A 19,136-nucleotide genomic window follows, 5' to 3' on the forward strand; every position below is an offset into this window, starting at 1 on the left:
CTAAGCTAGTCTCTAGATCCGTTTTGTCAAATAAATAGTAATCACTGTGATGTTGACAGCTGATGTTTTTCGACAAGCGAAGCTGTCACCCCATCACAATAAGGAAAGCCGAGTTTCATGCCGAACAATCAAGCTGTGATACATTTGTAGTCCACAATTTGACCCAAATGCATTACCAATTTACCCCAAAGATTTATTTAGCCATCAAGATCCTGGACCTCTTGCATCTCTCAATTTTTTTTGAGCTGCGAATTATATATACTCCCAGGAAGAATAAGCACAAACATTGACGGCTAAATAAGTCAAGTGACGCAGTTGACCTTGTCAACTTGAACTTCCCCGCAAGTTCACTCCGCAAACTCACGACACGGGGAGATAACCTGTCCAGTCCCAAGTCAATATCTGGAACATGCCACAATGACTGGGCTTGTTCTCCAATCAAGATCTCGGAGTATTCCGAACCGGCTAAAAGCAAGTAGAACCGAGCATTGACGGGTAAATACATCTCCCCGCAGTAGATGATTGGATATTGCTAAGTCTATTCCGGCAGTTGCTGTTATGTGCAGGGGGACTGTAAAGTGTCACGAAACAGGGGAGGGCAGTCTTGGGATATTATTATTAAAACGATAAGAAGCATCAAGAGCGAAGTTTTATTTCCCAGCTTATTTCCCATTCAGCCCCAAACCAATTTGGATAGAATGTTTTACAAACTACTTTTTTTCATTCTTGCTCTCCCGGTCAGAGGCTCACCCGCAAAATCACCGAGCCTTAGACCATGGAGTACTTTTGATCAAAAGGTTATATTTCAACCAGATAGCAGCCACGCTGTTATCTATCCAAGACTCACGGAATTATCTGATGGCACAATTCTTGCAACATCGGCATATTCCGGAAACCACCCTCCGTTCTTCCCCATATTTGCTAGTGAAAATGGCGGTGCGACGTGGGAATGGCGGAGCAATTTGACCGACCAGGTCAATGGCTTGGGCTTTGGATCCCAGCCTGCTCTGGCTGAACTCACTTTTGACATTGGACGCTTTAAAGCTGGAACTGTGCTCGCCAGCGGGAACAGCGCTGGCGCCAATGGTACAAATATTGACTTATACGCCAGCTTCAACAAAGGCAAAACATGGCAGTTTATCAGCAACGTAGCCAGAGGAAGTGCTCCGAGTACGCAAAACGGAAACCCTTGTATTTGGGAGCCTTTTATTCTGTAAGCCCTGACGAATGAATTTTTGCCACCGTGTTTACGTTGGGGAATTCTTGAAGCTAATATCAACTGTAGCCCCTTTAATAATACAGTGGGCGTATTCTATTCTGACCAGAGAGATCCCTTGCATGGCCAGAAGCTTTCTCATCAAGAGTCGACGGATCTTGAGCATTGGGGCGATGTCATAAACGACGTCGCTTACCCGCTCTATACTGATCGTCCTGGAATGACCGTCATTGATTACGTCCCGCCACTGAAGAAATGGATCTTCGTTCACGAGTTCCCGGGCGGCGACTCGTGGTCTGGTGCCGGATACCCCGTTTACTACAGGCTTTCGGATAGTCCCTTTGAGTTCCGATATGCCTATGGCTATCCCATTGTCGTCAACGGCGTACAGCCCAGCAGCAGTCCATATGTTGTATGGACGCCAGAGGGTGGTGTCAACGGCACAATTATCGTGTCGGATGCTGATCATCAAAGCGTGTTTACCAATCGAGCAAACGGCCAGCCGGATCAATGGGAGGAACACAATACTCCTCAGCCAAAAGCTTACAGCCGTGCCCTCCATATTTTTAAGAAGTACCCCAATCACCTGATGATCCTCGGGGCGGGCAATTATCAGGGTGTTGACCCCCCGGGAACTAATAGGCCACTGTATGCAAGCGTTGTGGACGTGACAAATATGCTGCGGAGCCCTCCAGGAGATGGAAATGCCTAGGTATTTTAGTAATCAGCAATTGCGTAGATATTGAGAAAGGTAGCTATATACATATACATATATATATATATATAAAACTAGCTTCATAAGTTTGAGTGTTTAATTATTGATCTTACAAGTTCAACAAATAGCTTTCAACAACAAGGTTATTATTGTCGTTTAGAGCATCGCGGGATTGTATAGGAGCCAGAATTTTAAGCTACCTAATGGAGACATTTCACCGGATTTGAGAGACTTCGGCCTCTCTTGCACGCCTTTTCCTTTCCTTTCGCTTTTTCCATTTATGGACATTGTTGCATGAAGCTATGCCGACATACTTATCTGAGCGGAACTTGAACAGTCTACAGTCTACCCCAGCAACATAGTGGAGGATTCCGATTTAGGGTTTATAATAATTTAACTTGAGCAAATAGTTATTGGATTTTGCATTATCCAGATGCTGTTGGGATTAGGCAAATTGCTTATTCGCATTAATATTGCATATCAAGGTATCTTGATGGTCAAGCTATAAATATCAAGCACAAACTTTTTGCTACAGCTAGGAGCCAAAAGTCCGTAAATGCTTATACAACTATTTTACATATTGAAATTTTCATATATACAATATTGGATTGTTTTTTATCCTATATATATGTTAAAATACTAGAAGTACAAGCACTGATATAAGTATCGCGCTATAAGGCGTCTCCAGATTTTGGCCCATCACTGTAGTCAGTTGTTTTCTTTGTATGCGTATAGTATTGGGTGTTCAAAACCCTGCAGTTTCCTGTTTTTCTGCCCTCCGCCTGGATGGGTTCGATTCTATATATAGCTACAGCCTGTGAGCGCTTGCAAGGCATACACGTTAGCCTTATTTGTGTTTCATCGCATCCTTCAGACCCCGCCAAGATCCATAGCTAATAATCCTACCATCCACAAGGCGTCAGGTGTGCGGATTTTAATTGGCAGATATTAATCCCATGCAACCGCGGCTCATGTATTACGGATAGACTATCAATTGGCTCTGTAGGAATAGACGGGCTTTCTGCCCTTTTGATGTTAGCTAGTAGGCTTAATTGGAGTCCTAAACTGGTGATTGGTGCGCGCCGCTGCATATTCTTTCATTGCGGGGATATATCTTGTACATAGTAGTTCCAGGATTAGCAAGTATAGGAAGACATGCAACGCTACCTTGGATGCAGCCCGATCCTTCAGCCTATATAGTTAATCTAATTAAAGCCGGCGAAATGCTTATATTCAGCGTTATAATGCGGGCTCAGGTACAATTTAAAGCTTACACCGCCCCTAGCTGTACTGATGTGGCTCTTAATAAACATGCATATATAGTGACAGGACGACGCACGAAAGACTCTACAGATGTCAATGATTTATGTTTATTGGGTGCTATCACAACCTCCAGGGCATCAGTTGAGAACATTCTTTAGTTGGTACTCATTTGTTACCAGCTAGCAACGTGTTACTGACCAAGCCAGCAACTCGAGAACGTCAATTTACAACCAGCCTTGGCCCCGAATTGGCTCTCCCACCCAAGACTAATTCTCTTCTGGTACCCGAGAGTTACAAGAGAATATGCCTCGCTTCAAGATATCTTGGGTTGTGCCCGGTTTGATGGTCGGCAATACCATTTGCGGCATACTGATGGCAGTTGGTCACCATCTCTTCTATATGTCCCTTGACAAACAGACCGTTGGCACCCAAATTCAGCAAGAATGGAATGCCCGTATTGGTACTGGCATGGCATTTTGTGTCAAGATGTTCCTAACGGCTGCTGCTGGCTTTGCTTATGTACAAGTGCTTTGGAGGACACTCAAGGCTCGGGAGGTCAAACTCGGGGGCATAGACGCCATGTTTGACGTGGTTAACAATCCTTTTTCCTTCTTAAGTTGGGAACTATGGAAGAAGGGCTTTGAGCTCGTTGTGTTGGCTGGAATTCTATGGTAGCGTTTTTCCCGCGATTTGTTTAACCCCTCTACAGAAAGGCATGTTGCTTACATCTGGACCTGCATTAGGGCCATCCCAATCATAGCAGTTTTTACTCCAGCAACCTTGACAATTCAACAGGCCAAAAGTTTGGCCCCTTCAATACACCGGATGTCTTTGCCTTTGGTAAACTTCTCTTCACCCTTCGTCTTTACAAGATATTCGACCAGTCCGACCGCGGATGGTCCTACAGGACCATCGATTGCCCTGGCCCGACTTTTGTCTTCTGTCGCCGCGCAAGGCGCTGTCCTTCCTTTACAGATGCCTTTTCCAGACGCTCCTAAAGTCTCTTACACCCTGCGCTTTCACGGCCCTTCAGTCTCGTGCGGGCCTCTTGGCGGCAATAGCTCATTTCACGACGAGTACGATGAAATCTATAGATATGCCTTTAAGCACCAAGGCAATACCCAGATGGTATATGTCGGATTCGTCCCTCAGAGTAACAATAGTTCCGATACAGATACTTCATATGAACATCAAACACTACTTGGCCTACAAATCGCTACCAATGGGTCAGTTCCACAGGACAGCATCGCCACAGTAGATGCATGGTCTACGGATCATTGCCGCGTCTTTGTCATTGGTACAGTCAACGCGCATATTGATGATTGGTCAGCCTCAAAAAACACAATTGAATGCGGCCTGTACAATTCAACTTATGAGGCCCAGTTCACGTTTGCCAATGGCACCCAGGAAATCGACGTTCAGTTGACGGAACGAGGCAATGGCATCTCAGAACAAAATATAAACCAAGACCCACCAAACATGTACCAGCTCGCTGCCACATTCATCATGCGTGGCTTGGACAATGTAGTGGTGGGAATCATTCGAAGAGACCAGAGTAACCTGTATTCTTCCTCCCAGGTCATGTCCTCTTCGTTTATGCAAGCTCATGAATTGCAGCCAATGCTGCTCTCTGGGTTTGGTAACATTACCACAGATCCATCCAACCCGCCAACCAACATATCCTTAGCACAGATTATGGAACAATTTGTCGCAAATGTGACAGTCAGCCTCTTTTCAAACAAATTCTTCCTGTGAGTGCATCCGCTAAGCATCGTGCCGTCTTGAATTTTACAAGCTTATGCATTGAGCAGCAATAATGAGTCTGTGCCGAATATGGGAAATGTTACTGTTTGGAATACTATAAACAATTATGTATACAGTCCACGTAATCTGTATATTGCTTACGGAATTGGCATATTCGCAACACTTATAATTGTTGCTATTGGACTCTTTTGCATAAAAATGGCATCACAGTCCTATGGCAAATCATTCTCCACCATTTTACGTACAACGCGAAACGCAGAGCTGGGTCGGCTCATAGACGCGAGCGAAACGAGCGGTGCTGAGCCACTATCCAAACATCTGGCCGATGTGAGACTAAAGTTTTGGGTTGGACGTGTTGAGGAGGATGAGACGGCTCCCGTCTGGAGTGCTTTTATATTGGCACAAGATAAGGCGCCATCATACGAGAAACTCTCGGCGGCTTCGCAGAATGTGTCTGAGAATACACCGTCATTGTAACGCCAAGGTCGCCGGTAACTGGATAATATATGGGCGTTAAAATTTAAATTGTTCTAAGAAACATTTAACGTATAATTGCTTTCTTGTAGCTTCGGAATACATAGCGCAACTGCTTGACGCCACTTGATAGAATAGAGGTTTCATCTTGGCTTCGTTAAACATTTTGTGAATTTACACATCTTCCATTAATGAGCTATCGAATCCCACAATGCTAATAATACGACAGACTCTCCTCTGTATATCTCCATAAACTTGCAGTATGTGAATCCTTCCATGGGCTTCGCTGTCGACAAATGTTATATCTCAGATTTATGTCAACAGTTTAATACATCCATCATGGCTCAGTCTCGACTGACCATAATGACCTAGCCATTCATTGTGGAAAAGTCTAGGTTAACACTGGCTAGTGGCTGACGTTTCTGGCTTTTTACTGGTGGAGAGGGGCTAGGATTTTGGCTAGGTTGGGCATCTTCGATAGGAAAGTATGTATTATGTTTCCCGACTTTATCGGCTGCAGCCTCAAAAAGAAAGCCGCAAAGCTGGCAATCTCATGTTCGTTGAGTTTACTATTTATCAGTATAATTATCTTCGCTCCTATAGTCTTGTTAAAGTAAAGGGAGCATGATCCTAGTTAACTGCTGAGTTGGAAGCATACTGTTTATGCTAGCGCTTCTTTAATTCCGATGTCTCACTTCCATCAGCTGATTTGATAAGTAGAAGGGCCTCCTGATTTTCGACATCATATAATCCAACTCTCATTCAAGCGAAAGAAGTTTCCAGCTAGTAATGTTTCTGGAAGGACATGAACCAAAAAGAAAAAAGAAACAAAGCGGAAATCGCAGTTACTATTTAATCGGGACCAGTAAACATATACGAGCTAAATAGCACTATCGCGTTGCATGAGATCATATGTGGATTGCATGCTATCATGATATGAGGTTGTTGGGCATTCATACATATGGTGCCCAACTGAAGACTGTGTGCACGCCAAGGGACAGTGAGATTTTCACCACCTGTGGTGTGTGGTATTTGGAAATTTATGGTTGTATTAGCCATATACTACACCGTACTTTTCGCTGTTGGTCAGCTCAAGTTTTGGCCGCGCACCACTCACGCTGCCAATCTGCCTTGTCTTACCGCTTCCAACTGCCTATCAGCGAAAACATGCAGGACCGACCGCTTGTCAATAAATTACATGTCACATTTGAACAGTCCTCTACCGTTCCGTGACTGAGTACTTCCTACACTCTCAAGTGATGCATGTATTTACATGTACCCTTTAACAAATATTCACGTGCCTTGTACGTTTTAAATAGGCATCTGCTTGTCGACTTTCAGAAATTTCCTTACTGTACAAACTAAGCTCCGGGCATTTCCTACTTTATTCATCAGATACGCCCTTCAAGCATTGAAATTATGTCTCGTAATACCCGTCAACGGTGGCAGACACAGACCAATATGACTTCTCCACTTATTACTGACACTAATATTGGAATAAAAGAAGCAAAAGAGGCTCTGAGCTCACCAGACTTATTTAAAAAAACTCCAGAGCATATTCAAGAAGCTTGGCAAGAACTACGCCGAGCCTATGAGGCCTCTACTAGCGATTCTAATGACTGCCAGCCCTTTCCCATTTGGGCTCTTCAACAGTTTGAGCACAAGCAGATAGAGAACATCATACGTGTGGGGTATTCCGAGGATATCGGAATACTCAAATCATATGCACCCTCTGCCCGAGTATATTTCAGAGCTGAGCCATGGAGATTTGTTCTTTTCTTTAATTCTATTGAGCAAGGAAGAGCACGAGCATTAAATGAAATTATGAAAAGTCGCGACCGTTTTACACTTAAGCGGTTATATGGGGAAGTCCTGCGAAACCGTTCACGCCGAATTCAAGGCAAGGCGAATGCCAAAAGTGAATTTCAACCAGCTGATTTCAGAGCGTGCTGTTAGTAATATTGATACCATTATCAAATTATGTAGCTTAAACTAATGCTAATTATAGGCAACGAAAGTAGCAATGAGGACGGTAACGATGCCGAGCTTGTTGAGGGTTCAGATGGCGAGGAAGGGGACGAGATTGTTGAAGTGGCTGATGAGGCTGATGGCAGCGAGCCTGAGCATGTCGACTGGCCTCCTACCGAGAATGCTTGCCTTGATGAACAAGAATTTGACGATGTAGTTGGCCGCGATGCTCACGTCAGCAATAACCAAGGCCAGGAAGAGAGAGACTGCCCAGATGACAGATCTTGTTCCCAAAACTTGCTTCATTCGGACATTACCGTCCAGGATGAAACGCTTGCTCCAGATGAGACGAATGCAGCAAGTGTGACAGCAAGTCAAGTTGCAAATGAAGCAAGAAGGCGAGATACAAGCCCCGAGCAACCCTCGTCTCCGAATGTCCCCTCTAATAATGACAACACGTCGAGTATTGAAGAAAAGTTCCTCCGGGATGGGCGATATATTGTCAATAAACTTGAGAAACTGAAGAAAGAAGGGGAGGTTTATGAAAAAAACATCAAAATCATCGATGAAAAGCTCAGCGCAAATCAAGAACAAATGAAACAGGTTCTGCAGAGCGCACCAGAAAAATTTGTTTCTTTATTTGAGCCAATATTTTCAGATGCCTTAATCCAGGATGGGAAACGTAAGATGGAGGAGGAAAATAAAACGGCGAATGATAGGAAGAAGGCAAGGCTCGTAGCCAAGCTCAAGGCCAAAACCAACGAGTTTGAGGTACAGCTCAGAACAGATATGCAGCGCCGCGAGGCCGCTCCATAGTATACACCGCATTAGCTTCTTCAAGGACTGCCTAACGAGGGAAAATACATACCATGTACCGAAGTCCTAATTTTTGCAAAGTTATTTCCTTTACATAGCGCTCTTCATGCGCGAACACATATGGTCCGCTATACTAGCCTCCTTATTGATTTGTGAAATAGTCTCATGTTTCATTTGAATGCTACAATAGAGTGCAGCGGACGGTAGCCACCAAGAGACCAAAAAGCGATGTCGTTATGAATGTTTGACCGCCACAAGCCAGTTATCCCTGTGCTAACTTTTCTAGCACCTCTAGCCTCAAATATCGAGGGACTAAAGGATAGATAGGTCGCACTGTCATGGTTTGTATTCATATTGAACATCAGAATCAAGGGGACTTTTACCCTTTTGTTCTACTGGAGATTTCTGTTCCCCATAAGCCCACCTGCGTTGTTGTTTGACAGATGTGCCCCCCCGGCTAAATTTTCTGAGTATCTAACAGGATTTTTTCCCTCCGCTGATTCTGTGAAGCCTGCTCCCTTGGCTGCGCTTTCGCTTGATAGTAGATAGGGGCAATGGGAAGCTGGGAAGCTGGTTAATCCATTCATGCGCGTCACTAACTAGATGAGGAGCCATTTGGCTACCTTGGAGAGCCAGTTATAGTTCCTCCCGCTGTTTACCCGCGCTTGGTTGAATTACTTTACTCTGATATTTAGAGCACTGCGCAGAAATGATATTGCATCAACACCAATTTTCCTGTCTGCACCAGTTGTTAACCGTCCGGAAAAGACATTGGCACTCAGATTCCGCCCAAGTCAAACTACATGTACCCATATCAACTGTGTTTAAAACCACTATCACTCGAGACTCGAAACCTAATGACGATAAAAGCAGCAGGCCTTGAATATTAATTAGAAAAAAAAAAGAATCAATTCTTCTATATCTCCTGTGATGATTTGCTGTTTCATATGTATATGCATGTATCAATACGGCACCCGATTCTAGAAGTGAGACCAATACTGTACTTATGTACTTGACGAATAATATTTTTCCGGGGTAAAACGCCGTGCAACATTCAAAGTTTCTGCTAGCATGGAAGCCACGTGCTAGCAATTTAGCGCCCACCTTTGCTGGATCAAAAGCCGCATCAATTGCCGCCAGCTGCGGCTATAATGCGTGCCTCACTTAAGCGGGATATTGTTGTGTAATCCCAACGCGGGCTGGCATCGACATACTTTATGATTGCCGATTGCTTTTCTACCTTTATTTGGGCTTGAATCTCACATGTTAAATCGCTTGTCAATTGCCGAAAGCAAAATACACCACGTCTTGGCTTCGTGTTGCAGTTTGCTTGCCTCTTTACCTGTCGCAGAGTATAGACCTCAGCAGGTATTCCACAGCACAAAATGGTTACCACGTTCCATCTCCAATCAGTAGACAATGAGTTGTCTGGCCGTCTTGCGCTGGTTACAGGATCCAGGTTTGTATAGAGAATCATGACACGCAAAGAGCCCATAGATTAACATCAGTATCCAAGCGGCGGGATTGGCTCGGCCTGCGCAAAGTCACTGGCTTCTGAAGGTTTGGACGTTGTACTTCACTACTCCTCTAGCAAGGTAAGTAAACTGTTTCACTCTCTTGTTTATTGAGCTGGTAAACCTAACTCGGCCCTCAAAAGGAAAAAGCAGAGTCATTAGCCTCCGAGCTCCGACAGAGCCATCCGAATCAACTCTTCGTCACTGCCCAAGCCGACCTGACAAACCGAGAATCCACGCGCGCCTTTGTGGCAACAGTGCTGAGCACGCCGGCCGTTGCCCAGAAACACAAAGCGATATCCGTGCTGGTTGCAAATGCCGGCATTGGCCGTCGCATTCGACATGTCAAAGACATTGAGGAACAAGACTGGGATGACATGATGGAAGTCAACGCTCGGAGCCAGTTTGTCATTACAAAGGCTGCTGTGGAAGGGATGCGTGCACAAGGCTGGGGACGAGTGGTTCTCGTGGGCAGCATTGCGAGTCGGGGAAGCGGCTTGAATGGATGCCATTATGCAGCTTCGAAAGGTGCCTTGTGGTGAGTTTCCAGTGCGAATAGCTTGTGTGTGGCAAGACTTTTGTATTGATACGCTGCAGTTCGATGGGTTTGAACATGGCCACAGTCCTGGCCCCAGAAGGTATCACGGTCAATATTGTAGGTTCAAGTTCGTTACAATATGGTATTTAAACATGCTGACGAATTCTAGGTTTCACCAGCCATGATCGGAGCTACAGGAATGATTCCCACTCCAAAGCAGAGGCAAGTCGAAGCAGCATTGCAGCTTGTTTTGCGGGGCTAACACGCAAATACAGGACTTGGACGTCACAGGATGACATGGAGGCAATGAGAGAGTCTGATCCTGGACTTGCAATCGCCAGCAGCGTGCCGATACACAGACTTGGACTGCCAGAAGAGGTGGCCAACGTGGTAGTCATGTAAGTCTTTCCCGATCATACAAATGGCGATGAGGAATTTGAATCCATAGCTCATAACGATAATATAGGTTTGCAAAGACTGGATACATGACGGGGCAGGATATCTTGTTGGCTGGAGGGTTAAAATAGAGCAACCTTTTTCTTAGTGTTATCCAGACGTCTATGCCGTATCATCTTGGCCATGCAGAGGCTAGCACTGTCGTCACATAAATACCCATGTTGTAAACCATAAAAATCATGACATTTGTCTAGTCTAATAATCTGTTTTCGTCTGATATATATGTATATATTTATATGCAGTTTTACAAGCCCGTTCCCTTTCTCTCTCTCTTATACTTTCGCCAACAGAGGCTTCTGTTCCGGTACCAATGTCAGGAATTTGCCTTGTGTGACGGCGCTCTTGACGTTGTCAATCACCAAAATCTCCATTTCTTTCTGTATTTTCGAGAAAAATTATTAGCATCAAGCCTTTCAAGGAAACAGGCCAGAAATACGTGGCTACATACCTGAGTATCAATAGTCGCGGTACCAATGTGAGGTAGCAAGACAGCGCCGGGATGGCTGATTAGCTTCGGGTGGATCTTGGGCTCCTGTTCAAACACATCCAGGCCGACGCTCCAGACCTTGCCAGACTCAAGGCTCTCAGCCAGCGCCTCTTCGTCAATGATGGCACCTCTGGCCGTGTTGACAATGATTACGCCGTCCTTCATTGAGCTGAGCTCCTTCTTGCCGATCAAGCCTTGGGTGGCCGGTCCCAAGGGCAGATGAACTGAGATGACATCGCTGGTCTGGAGGAGTTCGTCAAATCCAACGTAATTGGGAACCTCGTTTGAGGCAAACTGCTTGTCCAGGCCGTCCACGGGCTTTCTGTTGTGGTACTGCAGCTTGAAGCCAAGAGCAGCGGCGCGCTTGGCTGTAGCGGTTCCGATACCACCCATACCCAAGACACCGAGAGTCAGGGTGTGGGGATCGCGGCCAAGAGGGCTATCACCTCTCCATTTGCCCTCTCGAACAGCGAGCTGGGGAATCCAGGCGCGGCGCAACGCGCCCAGGATGAGGAAGATGGCTGTGTTTGCGGTGGCAGCATCGACCGCCTTGGGGGTGTTTGATACGGAGATTTCTGAGTAGGAGAAAGATTTGAATGTTAGTAAATCGCATTTGAACGAGATGCGGGAGTGGCTCATACTCTTATCCGTGCAGGGCTGAATGTCGATTTGGTCGTAGCCCGCTCCATTGTGAGAGATGAACTTGACTGAAGAAGGGAGGTGAGAGACGAGCTCGGCGTCAAATCTTCCAGTGATCTACAATTCGAAATGAGCAACTTGACTGTGATTATTCTTGCTGGAGAAGCAGACATACCTTTACTGAATCGTAGGTCCTTGAAATGGCGACGACGTTGTCGTATTTGCCATTGTCGCAGTCGCGGATGAACTCGTCACGAGTTCCAGTTGTGACTTGCTATGAAATTCCAGAAATGTCAGAATTATTCATAAGCACAGCTTGATGAGTTGATGAGGGGAAGCAGGGACATACAACGACATCTGCGACTTCGGAGAGCTTCTCAAACTCTGCCTTGGCGTGGTGGACGATGCCGAGCATCAAGACGCCGGGCTTTTGTGAGGTGGATGCAGCCATTGTGTGGAAATTTGGTGTTTTTTTATGGGTAAATGTTGCTGATGCTGATTGAGGATTCTGTCTGACACGCAAAATCACAAGATTGAAGAGGAAAAGAAGAGTGAAGCAAGGAGAATCAGCAAGAGTAAGGCCGACGGGTGACGTGACACTTTTCGTCCAAGTGACGACGGGTGGGGGTTCCGAGCATTTGCCGCCGCATTTGCCCATTAGCCGTTCGGCCCCAGATTATCCGGCTACTGCCTCGACTCCACCCCCGCAAACTCGTGTCGCGGCCTTTGCTCCCAACCTTGCAAGCTGCATTCCAATCCAATGCAATCACTTTATATGCCAAATCTCGCCTATTGCCGATGGAGTTGAACCCAGGACAGACGCCGACCGCTGCCATGGCTCGATCAAAGGCCAGGCGGGTCTCTCGCGCCTGTCTGTCGTGCCGCATGCGCAAGACGAGATGTGATCTGTGAGCAGACAGCAGCATCCCGGTAGAGCCTCGCTTACTGACGCTTATTGGGGGACCAGCGATTCGGCGGGAGTGTCGGGCGTGCCTCCATGTCGTCGATGCGTTGAGCACCAGCTGGAATGCGTCTTGACAAAGTCGAGGCGTGGTGGGCGCCGCATCAAGGGCGTTCGCAATTCCATGCTCCAGACGCCCAGCCGTAACAGCGAAGGCCGTGATCCGGCAAACACCACGCGCGATGACGACGATGACGACGACGACGAAGACGACGACGATGATAATGGAAACTATAGTAGCCAGCAGGCAAACCATCCTCGTCCCGACCAGCATCCAGGCGGCCCGGATGACATGCGAGCATGGCTTTCGTCCTCGCAGCAGGCCGGCAACTGGCCTGACGAGGGGGGTTCCACTCGTGAGATTGCAGAATCGAGAACGAGTTCGGACGGTTTAGAAGGTCACATTGCCAACACCGATCTTTTGAACCCCTCAGATGCTCTCGACCTTCTTGCGCAAGTTGCCGACCTGGATCCTGATCGACAGCGGAATGCGCTGGCGGGCCAAGCCGGCTCTAACAATAGACTTGCAGTGGACGGCATGCCGCAAATCGTCGGTAGATCAGCTGCCAGCTACTATCCTCCATTGGATGATGGCATATTGACGCCATCAGAGGCGTCGTATCTTGTAAAAAGGTAACCTATCGGAGAAATCGATCGGCATACGTACTGGATCTAATGAATCCCTAGATATCATGAAAACTTTCATCCATTCTTTCCAGTGGCTCATAGCGCCATATTTGAGGGTTCGATATCTGAATGGGCGGCCAAAGAGCCCCATCTCCTGACTGCGATTCTTACCGTTGCTTCCAAAGACGACCCGTCCTGGTTCAGAGTGTACGACGCGTGCTCTCGCCACATCGAAACCTTCCTGTCCAACTTTATATATGCCGGATCCAATTCTGTTGGCTCCGTAGAGGCGCTTCTTATTCTTGCAGAATGGGCGCCACAACGCCCCCAGGAGAATTCCGCCATTGGCTGTGGCCAAGAAGATCACGGCGCCTGGATGCTTGTCGGCTTGGCCGTGAGGCTAGGGTACCTGCAGAGGCTGGAGCAGTCTGCGTTATTGCCGGATGAAGGAAAACTTTCTGCGGAAATGAGTAGGAAACGAGTTGTTTGGGCAGGTATGTGAAGTTGAGCAAGGAAACATTCTGGAGCCGTTGGGCACTAACAAGGATACAGCGTGTTACATGTGCGACCGACAAGTCTCAATCCGACTTGGAAAGGGCTTTTGGTCACGCGGACCCGGTCCGGCTCTCCATCTACGGGCTGCAGACTTTCCGACGTTACAAGAGCAGGCGCTTGGCCCAGACAACATGGGCCTGTTGTTTCAAGCCCACCTCGAACTTACCCAGCTGATTAGCAATGCCCACGATATTTTGTATTCGTCAACCAGCCACAGGCAGCAACTGTACATTGGCGGGGAGTATGTCAGATACATTGTAGGTGCTGAGTAACTATGCTAAACAGTTGACGATCTGCTAACGTCCTTTTGCAGGATGATTTTGCTTCCATGGTACGGAAATGGAAGCTTTCATGGGCAAACCATAGCTGTACGTTTTCCCTTCCCTATCCCTCTCCTTTTTACAGTATTTTTAGCAACGCAGCTAACATCCCCCAGTCACACCTCCCGTGAAAGCCTCTTTGGTGCTGTCTTTCGAGTTCCTGAGACTGTACATCAACGCTTTCGCCTTTCAAGCAAACTTGAACCGGGCCGCAGCTCGGAATGCGCAAGCAGGCCCTGGGAAAGCCAGCGGGCCGCTGTTTTCCAACGTTGCTGGAAAGCCAGATGCCCGATTCATCTATGAGTCAATCGACGCTGCAAACTCGCTTCTCAGCATCTTGAACAGCTTCATCGACCCTGTGGCTGGCCTCAAGTGCATGCCGCTCAAGTACTGTCTCTACGTGATTTATGCCGCCGTCTTTTTGTTCAAGGTAAGCTGCTCTTTGGCGATTCGTGCGTGTGCGCATCTATTAGATAGGATACTAATCAAAGCGTTAGGCAAGAATGGCGGGAGCCATCAGCAGCGAAGGTGGCGATCGCGGAGTCCGCCGCGCCATCCACGGCACCATTACACAGCTACAAAAAACGTCGGACAACCCACAAAGCCTTGGAAGACGATACGCCACGTCGCTCCGCCTTCTCTGGAGGAAATCTAGTACGAAGCAGTCCAACAAATCTGCTGCTCCTCGTCGTGATCCATTGACCGAGCCACCAACGCCGACAATGGACGACATCCAAGGGCAGGAAGGCATCCCTTTACTGCACACTGGCAAGGCGGCGATGGACATGGATCCACTGAGTGGGTTTTCGTGGAGGGATTTGGATTCGCTGGGACAGTTTATTGCTGGCAATTCAACGATGGCCATGGCAGACGGGATGCTTGCTGGTGGAGATTATGATTGGGAACATAGCTCAGGCGGTTTGGATGATCTTGTAGTGCAGCCGCAGTTTGACACGAGGTGGGTCGGGCACGACATAATTTTTTGAGTATTAATTTTGGGCAAATTTGGTGTTTTTTTAGGATAATTCAATAGCCGCAGTCTCTGAGAAATGGAGAAGTGCTAAATGATTTGTTTACATGGATTTTTCTTTTGGCATAATAGTCGAGTGCTTAGCAATACCTAGTGGATACCTTATATATAATTTATCAAGTGTTTTCATGTATAAATTCTCAAGGGTTTTCATATGTAATTTTTCAGGTGTTTTTATTGGGTATCTAATATTACAATGCAAAACTTGCCTAATCATGGCAATAACATAATCCAAAGGCGTAATTTAATATGCAGCCTCGCTTAATAAATATATACAAACTCGTCATTCTCACGATCCGTGAGATCCAAAAACGCTTGCTCTCCAAGTCTTGCGTCTCCCGCATGCTGTGCAGTGCCTGCTGCATTCTCTTCTGCAATGACAATCTCCTCATCCGTGTTATTCTCATCCATGGCCCGATATGTCGCATCCATGGAGTGGTCGACAACAATTGCCTTCTTTCCGTTGCGCACACGCTTCTTCGACTGCAGCTTGTTCAGCACAATGAGGTTGGCCCACTGGATGGCGACAACGGCCACGAGCGCCACGAAGATGGCCAAGCAGGCGCGGAGGCCGGGCTTGTAGGCCGGTGCGTCGTTGGAGTTGAAGAGCAGAGGCCCGACGATGTTGCCGGCCGCGCTGGCGGCGTTGTAGACGCTCATGATGGCGGATTTCTTGGTGGTGCCGGCGGTGTTGCCGACGATCCAGGTGACGATCAAGGGGTTGCCGCCGAAGAGGAAGGCCAGGAGGTAGTAGCCCACGAGGAGAGCCGCCTTGGCCGAGTTGTCGCGAGGCACGGAGTAGAGGACGGCGAGGCCGGCGACGACGGGGATCATGAAGAACATGAGGATGGCGCCCTTGACACGCGCCTTTTGGGCGAGGTAGCTGGCCAGCAGGATGACAATGATCTGCAGGGCGCCGAACGGCATGTTGAGCAGGCTGGTCATGTACTTGTCGGAAACGAGGCCGTTGAGGATGAGAGGCCCGAAAGTGTTGGTCACGCTGGCGCCGACGTTGAGCAGCAGAGCCATGGCGATCCACAGGTATGTCTTGGGCTCCATGGCGGCCTCGAGGAGTTGTCGCCACTTGAACTCTCGGCTTCCAGTGCCGGTCTGGTTGGCACGCAGTCTTTCGATGGCCTGCGCCTTTTCTTGTTCGGTGAGGAATCGAGCGGACGGGATGTCGTTTTCGAGCTTCCAGTAGATGAAGGGGGATGAGACGATGGTGACGAGGCCGACAAAGAGGAAGATGCTACGAGGAGACCGTGTTAGTTTGATGTGCTTGTATAACCAGGTATGGAGGAGAGAGAAGGGAAGAAGTTGTATAATGTTACTTACATTTGCCACTCTCGAAGAACATCAGACTGGATATGGCCCAGGCCGTAGGACAGAGCAGCCGCGACAATGGTGGCAGCGCCGTTGGTGCCATACCACGCCGCAACTCGAATCGGCTGCTCGGCTCGTCTGTACCATTGGCTCGTGATGAGACTGAACAGCGGCAAGCAGCCGGCCTCGAACAGACCAAGGAAGAAGCGAGCGGCCATCAGGCTTCTAAAGTTGTGGCAAGCGGCCATTGAGGCCTGTGCAATGCCCCAGCCGAGACAAAGAGACGGCATCAGGATCCGGTGCGGGACCTTGACGATGAGATATGACGAGAATGGCTGCCAGGCCAGCTGGGCAATGGGGGCAATGGAGCCAATAAGCGAATACTCATTGCCAGTCAGGTTTGTGTCCGTCTTCAAGCCGTATGTGGCGCCGTAGCCGAGCACGGACTTGTCGAGAATCTGCAAAAAGTACACCCAGACCAGGATGGCGAGGATGACTCGGTCCGTCTTGCGGCAGATGCGGCGACTGTCCTCCTCGGTGAGCTGGACCTGCTCGTTGCCGATGAGCGCCAGAGCCCGATCTCCGTGCATGGCCTCGTTTTTGCCGCCGTCAATGTCCATGCTGGTCACTTTGTGTTCCTCGTGAGTGGAGTTTGGCTTGGAGTCTGCGAGAGCCATTGTGTTGTGAATGGCCGCAGTCTCGTCTCTTGTCTTTATATGAATGTGTGAATGATTGAATGGCAATGCAATGCAACAAGGATGGAGATGCAGATGGAGGCAAGAACAAGACACTGCACGTGTGATGAGCTTGACTGTGACATTCCCCGGATTCAGATCGGATCAAATGTGCGGAGGCGATGGATCCCCTTTTTATATACACCGTCGACTTTGTTTTTCTACCAGCAAGGCTGCACGATGGTGGTGAGGCGGTCCCACATGGCGCGAGCACTTCGAGTCACCCTGCGCCAATAGCTCAGCCGTCTCGTCCAGCTTTTTGCAAGTCTGGGGAAAAAAAAAGGCAAAAGCCGACACTTTCCATTGACTCTTCTCCTTGGCTGCGGTGTTTTTCATTTGCCGCCGAGCTAAATATGAGCTGAGTTTTTTTCAATAGCCGGTATGGAGACGACTCCAGGTCCAAGCTGGCATAGCTCGGTGGGCATTCCGGGGGGGCGAGGTCGCCACCTCCGCCATTTTTTTCTTGTTGGCCCTAGGAAATAAGCATGAGACATGAGTCGCGGGGAAGAAGGAGTCCAGGATCAGGACATGGTTTTGTTTGATGGCGTGGACTATCAGTTTTCTTATTCCCCCACACTTTGCCGGTTGCTATGAGCTGGGGATCGGCTATTGATGCTGTCTCGTGTTGCATCATGATGTGTGTCTCTTCCCGTGGCAGTTGTATTGCCGAATATTCTGGGCTGATTCTGGCTATTGATCACTGGTAATGGTAAACACCTTGTTCAGTAACATATCTAATGCCGCAGGTTTAAGGTTCTCCGTGGCGCTTCTGTGGTGCTTGATTATGCAGTATTTTTTCGTCTTCTTCCACAGGATGCGCACTGTCAAGGAGGATGTCTCGCTGGAAATCTTGGAGGAGCTCTCGATGCGAGTAACCGTGTTCTTTTTACTCTTGTGTAAGGTCACGATAAGTAGGTACCTTGGATTGTGATTGTCTGTTTCGTCAATTTTGTAAAATTGAATCCAGTGGTTTTAATTTTACTAGCTTTCTAGTATCATTGATGTATGTATTATGATATAGGTATGAAGGAGGTAGTTAGCATGGCCAATGTATTATGGATTGTTCAGTACGCGGTGTGGCAATGTAAACCTAGAAGAAAAAGAAAATCCAAAAAAAGTGCTTTGCATATCTTCAGTATGCACACTAATTTTTTTTTATGTTATCAAGCTCGTTTTACTTCTTTGAACAACAGTCAAATGTTTTCCGTATAATCAGAACCGATGGCTACACTAGCGGCGGATATAAGTGAGGATGGCCAAGGAGTGGCGTGCGCCCTGCATTTATTTTGGGGAGTATTCGCTCTGAGGGATGTGAACAAAAGAAACAAAAGAAAATACGGCCACTGCTCTAGTCGGCAAGAATATTCCCATCTATATTTTATGATACGATTGGAAGATACATTAGCTTTTACCATAGGCAGTCAATGAGCCCCAAAATGTATGATTCATTAATACTGAAAGAGACCTTCCTAGGGGCTTGCATACCGCAACGACCCATTATGCCGGTGAGCAAAATAGAGCAAAAGATTAGGCCATAATCGCAATTATAGCAATTACTGCTACGGAACCAGCTGCTTATAAGGGGTTTAACTATTACAAGGGACTAGGTTGTAGTACACACTTTGTTAATTTATCCATCGTCCTGGGCAACCGAGATTTGGCGCATTTCATAGGCACAAATGTGAACTGTCCCTTAGTATACCGCCCCATCTCTTACCATCTTCAATCTTTGCGCC

At 47.5% G+C, this 19,136-nt stretch overlaps 7 protein-coding genes across 7 annotated transcripts; 5 read left to right on the forward strand and 2 right to left on the reverse strand.

Annotated features, from left to right (window-relative positions):
• Positions 1-698: 698 nt before the first annotated feature.
• Positions 699-1,928, forward strand: TrAFT101_011386 (uncharacterized protein; the record flags this gene model as incomplete). The annotated part of the gene is made up of 2 exons (XM_066129242.1): positions 699-1,213; positions 1,286-1,928. The coding sequence occupies 2 exons, from the start codon at positions 699-701 to the stop codon at positions 1,926-1,928; spliced, it is 1,158 nt and encodes a 385-aa protein (XP_065985374.1).
• A 1,293-nt stretch (positions 1,929-3,221) lies between these two features.
• TrAFT101_011387 (uncharacterized protein) lies at positions 3,222-5,435 on the forward strand (the record flags this gene model as incomplete). The annotated part of the gene is made up of 3 exons (XM_024909113.2): positions 3,222-3,865; positions 3,938-4,945; positions 5,006-5,435. Exons 1-3 carry the CDS (start codon positions 3,498-3,500, stop codon positions 5,433-5,435), a joined length of 1,806 nt encoding a protein of 601 aa, XP_024754983.2. The 5' UTR covers positions 3,222-3,497.
• A 1,858-nt stretch (positions 5,436-7,293) lies between these two features.
• TrAFT101_011388 (uncharacterized protein) lies at positions 7,294-8,216 on the forward strand (the record flags this gene model as incomplete). The annotated part of the gene is made up of 2 exons (XM_066129243.1): positions 7,294-7,387; positions 7,441-8,216. The coding sequence occupies 2 exons, from the start codon at positions 7,294-7,296 to the stop codon at positions 8,214-8,216; spliced, it is 870 nt and encodes a 289-aa protein (XP_065985375.1).
• Positions 8,217-9,343: 1,127 nt separating this feature from the next.
• TrAFT101_011389 (uncharacterized protein) lies at positions 9,344-10,983 on the forward strand. The gene is made up of 7 exons (XM_066129244.1): positions 9,344-9,675; positions 9,733-9,811; positions 9,874-10,268; positions 10,328-10,385; positions 10,438-10,490; positions 10,544-10,666; positions 10,735-10,983. The coding sequence occupies exons 1-7, from the start codon at positions 9,602-9,604 to the stop codon at positions 10,793-10,795; spliced, it is 843 nt and encodes a 280-aa protein (XP_065985376.1). The 5' UTR covers positions 9,344-9,601; the 3' UTR covers positions 10,796-10,983.
• On the reverse strand, positions 10,909-12,417 carry TrAFT101_011390 (uncharacterized protein). The gene is made up of 5 exons (XM_066129245.1): positions 12,200-12,417; positions 12,026-12,124; positions 11,853-11,967; positions 11,173-11,786; positions 10,909-11,101 (listed from the first exon to the last, which is right to left on the reverse strand). The coding sequence occupies exons 1-5, from the start codon at positions 12,299-12,301 to the stop codon at positions 10,997-10,999; spliced, it is 1,035 nt and encodes a 344-aa protein (XP_065985377.1). The 5' UTR covers positions 12,302-12,417; the 3' UTR covers positions 10,909-10,996.
• A 185-nt stretch (positions 12,418-12,602) lies between these two features.
• TrAFT101_011391 (uncharacterized protein) lies at positions 12,603-15,367 on the forward strand. Its single transcript, XM_066129246.1, has 7 exons — positions 12,603-12,758; positions 12,818-13,444; positions 13,499-13,932; positions 13,991-14,250; positions 14,307-14,361; positions 14,430-14,743; positions 14,811-15,367. The coding sequence occupies exons 1-7, from the start codon at positions 12,649-12,651 to the stop codon at positions 15,297-15,299; spliced, it is 2,289 nt and encodes a 762-aa protein (XP_065985378.1). The 5' UTR covers positions 12,603-12,648; the 3' UTR covers positions 15,300-15,367.
• Positions 15,368-15,514: 147 nt separating this feature from the next.
• TrAFT101_011392 (uncharacterized protein) lies at positions 15,515-17,471 on the reverse strand. Its single transcript, XM_024910393.2, has 2 exons — positions 16,679-17,471; positions 15,515-16,592 (listed from the first exon to the last, which is right to left on the reverse strand). Exons 1-2 carry the CDS (start codon positions 17,341-17,343, stop codon positions 15,605-15,607), a joined length of 1,653 nt encoding a protein of 550 aa, XP_024754986.2. The 5' UTR covers positions 17,344-17,471; the 3' UTR covers positions 15,515-15,604.
• Between the last annotated feature and the right edge of the window lie 1,665 nt (positions 17,472-19,136).

This window comes from Trichoderma asperellum, chromosome 7, assembly GCF_020647865.1.
Source record: "Trichoderma asperellum chromosome 7, complete sequence".
Classification (NCBI taxonomy): domain Eukaryota; kingdom Fungi; phylum Ascomycota; class Sordariomycetes; order Hypocreales; family Hypocreaceae; genus Trichoderma; species Trichoderma asperellum.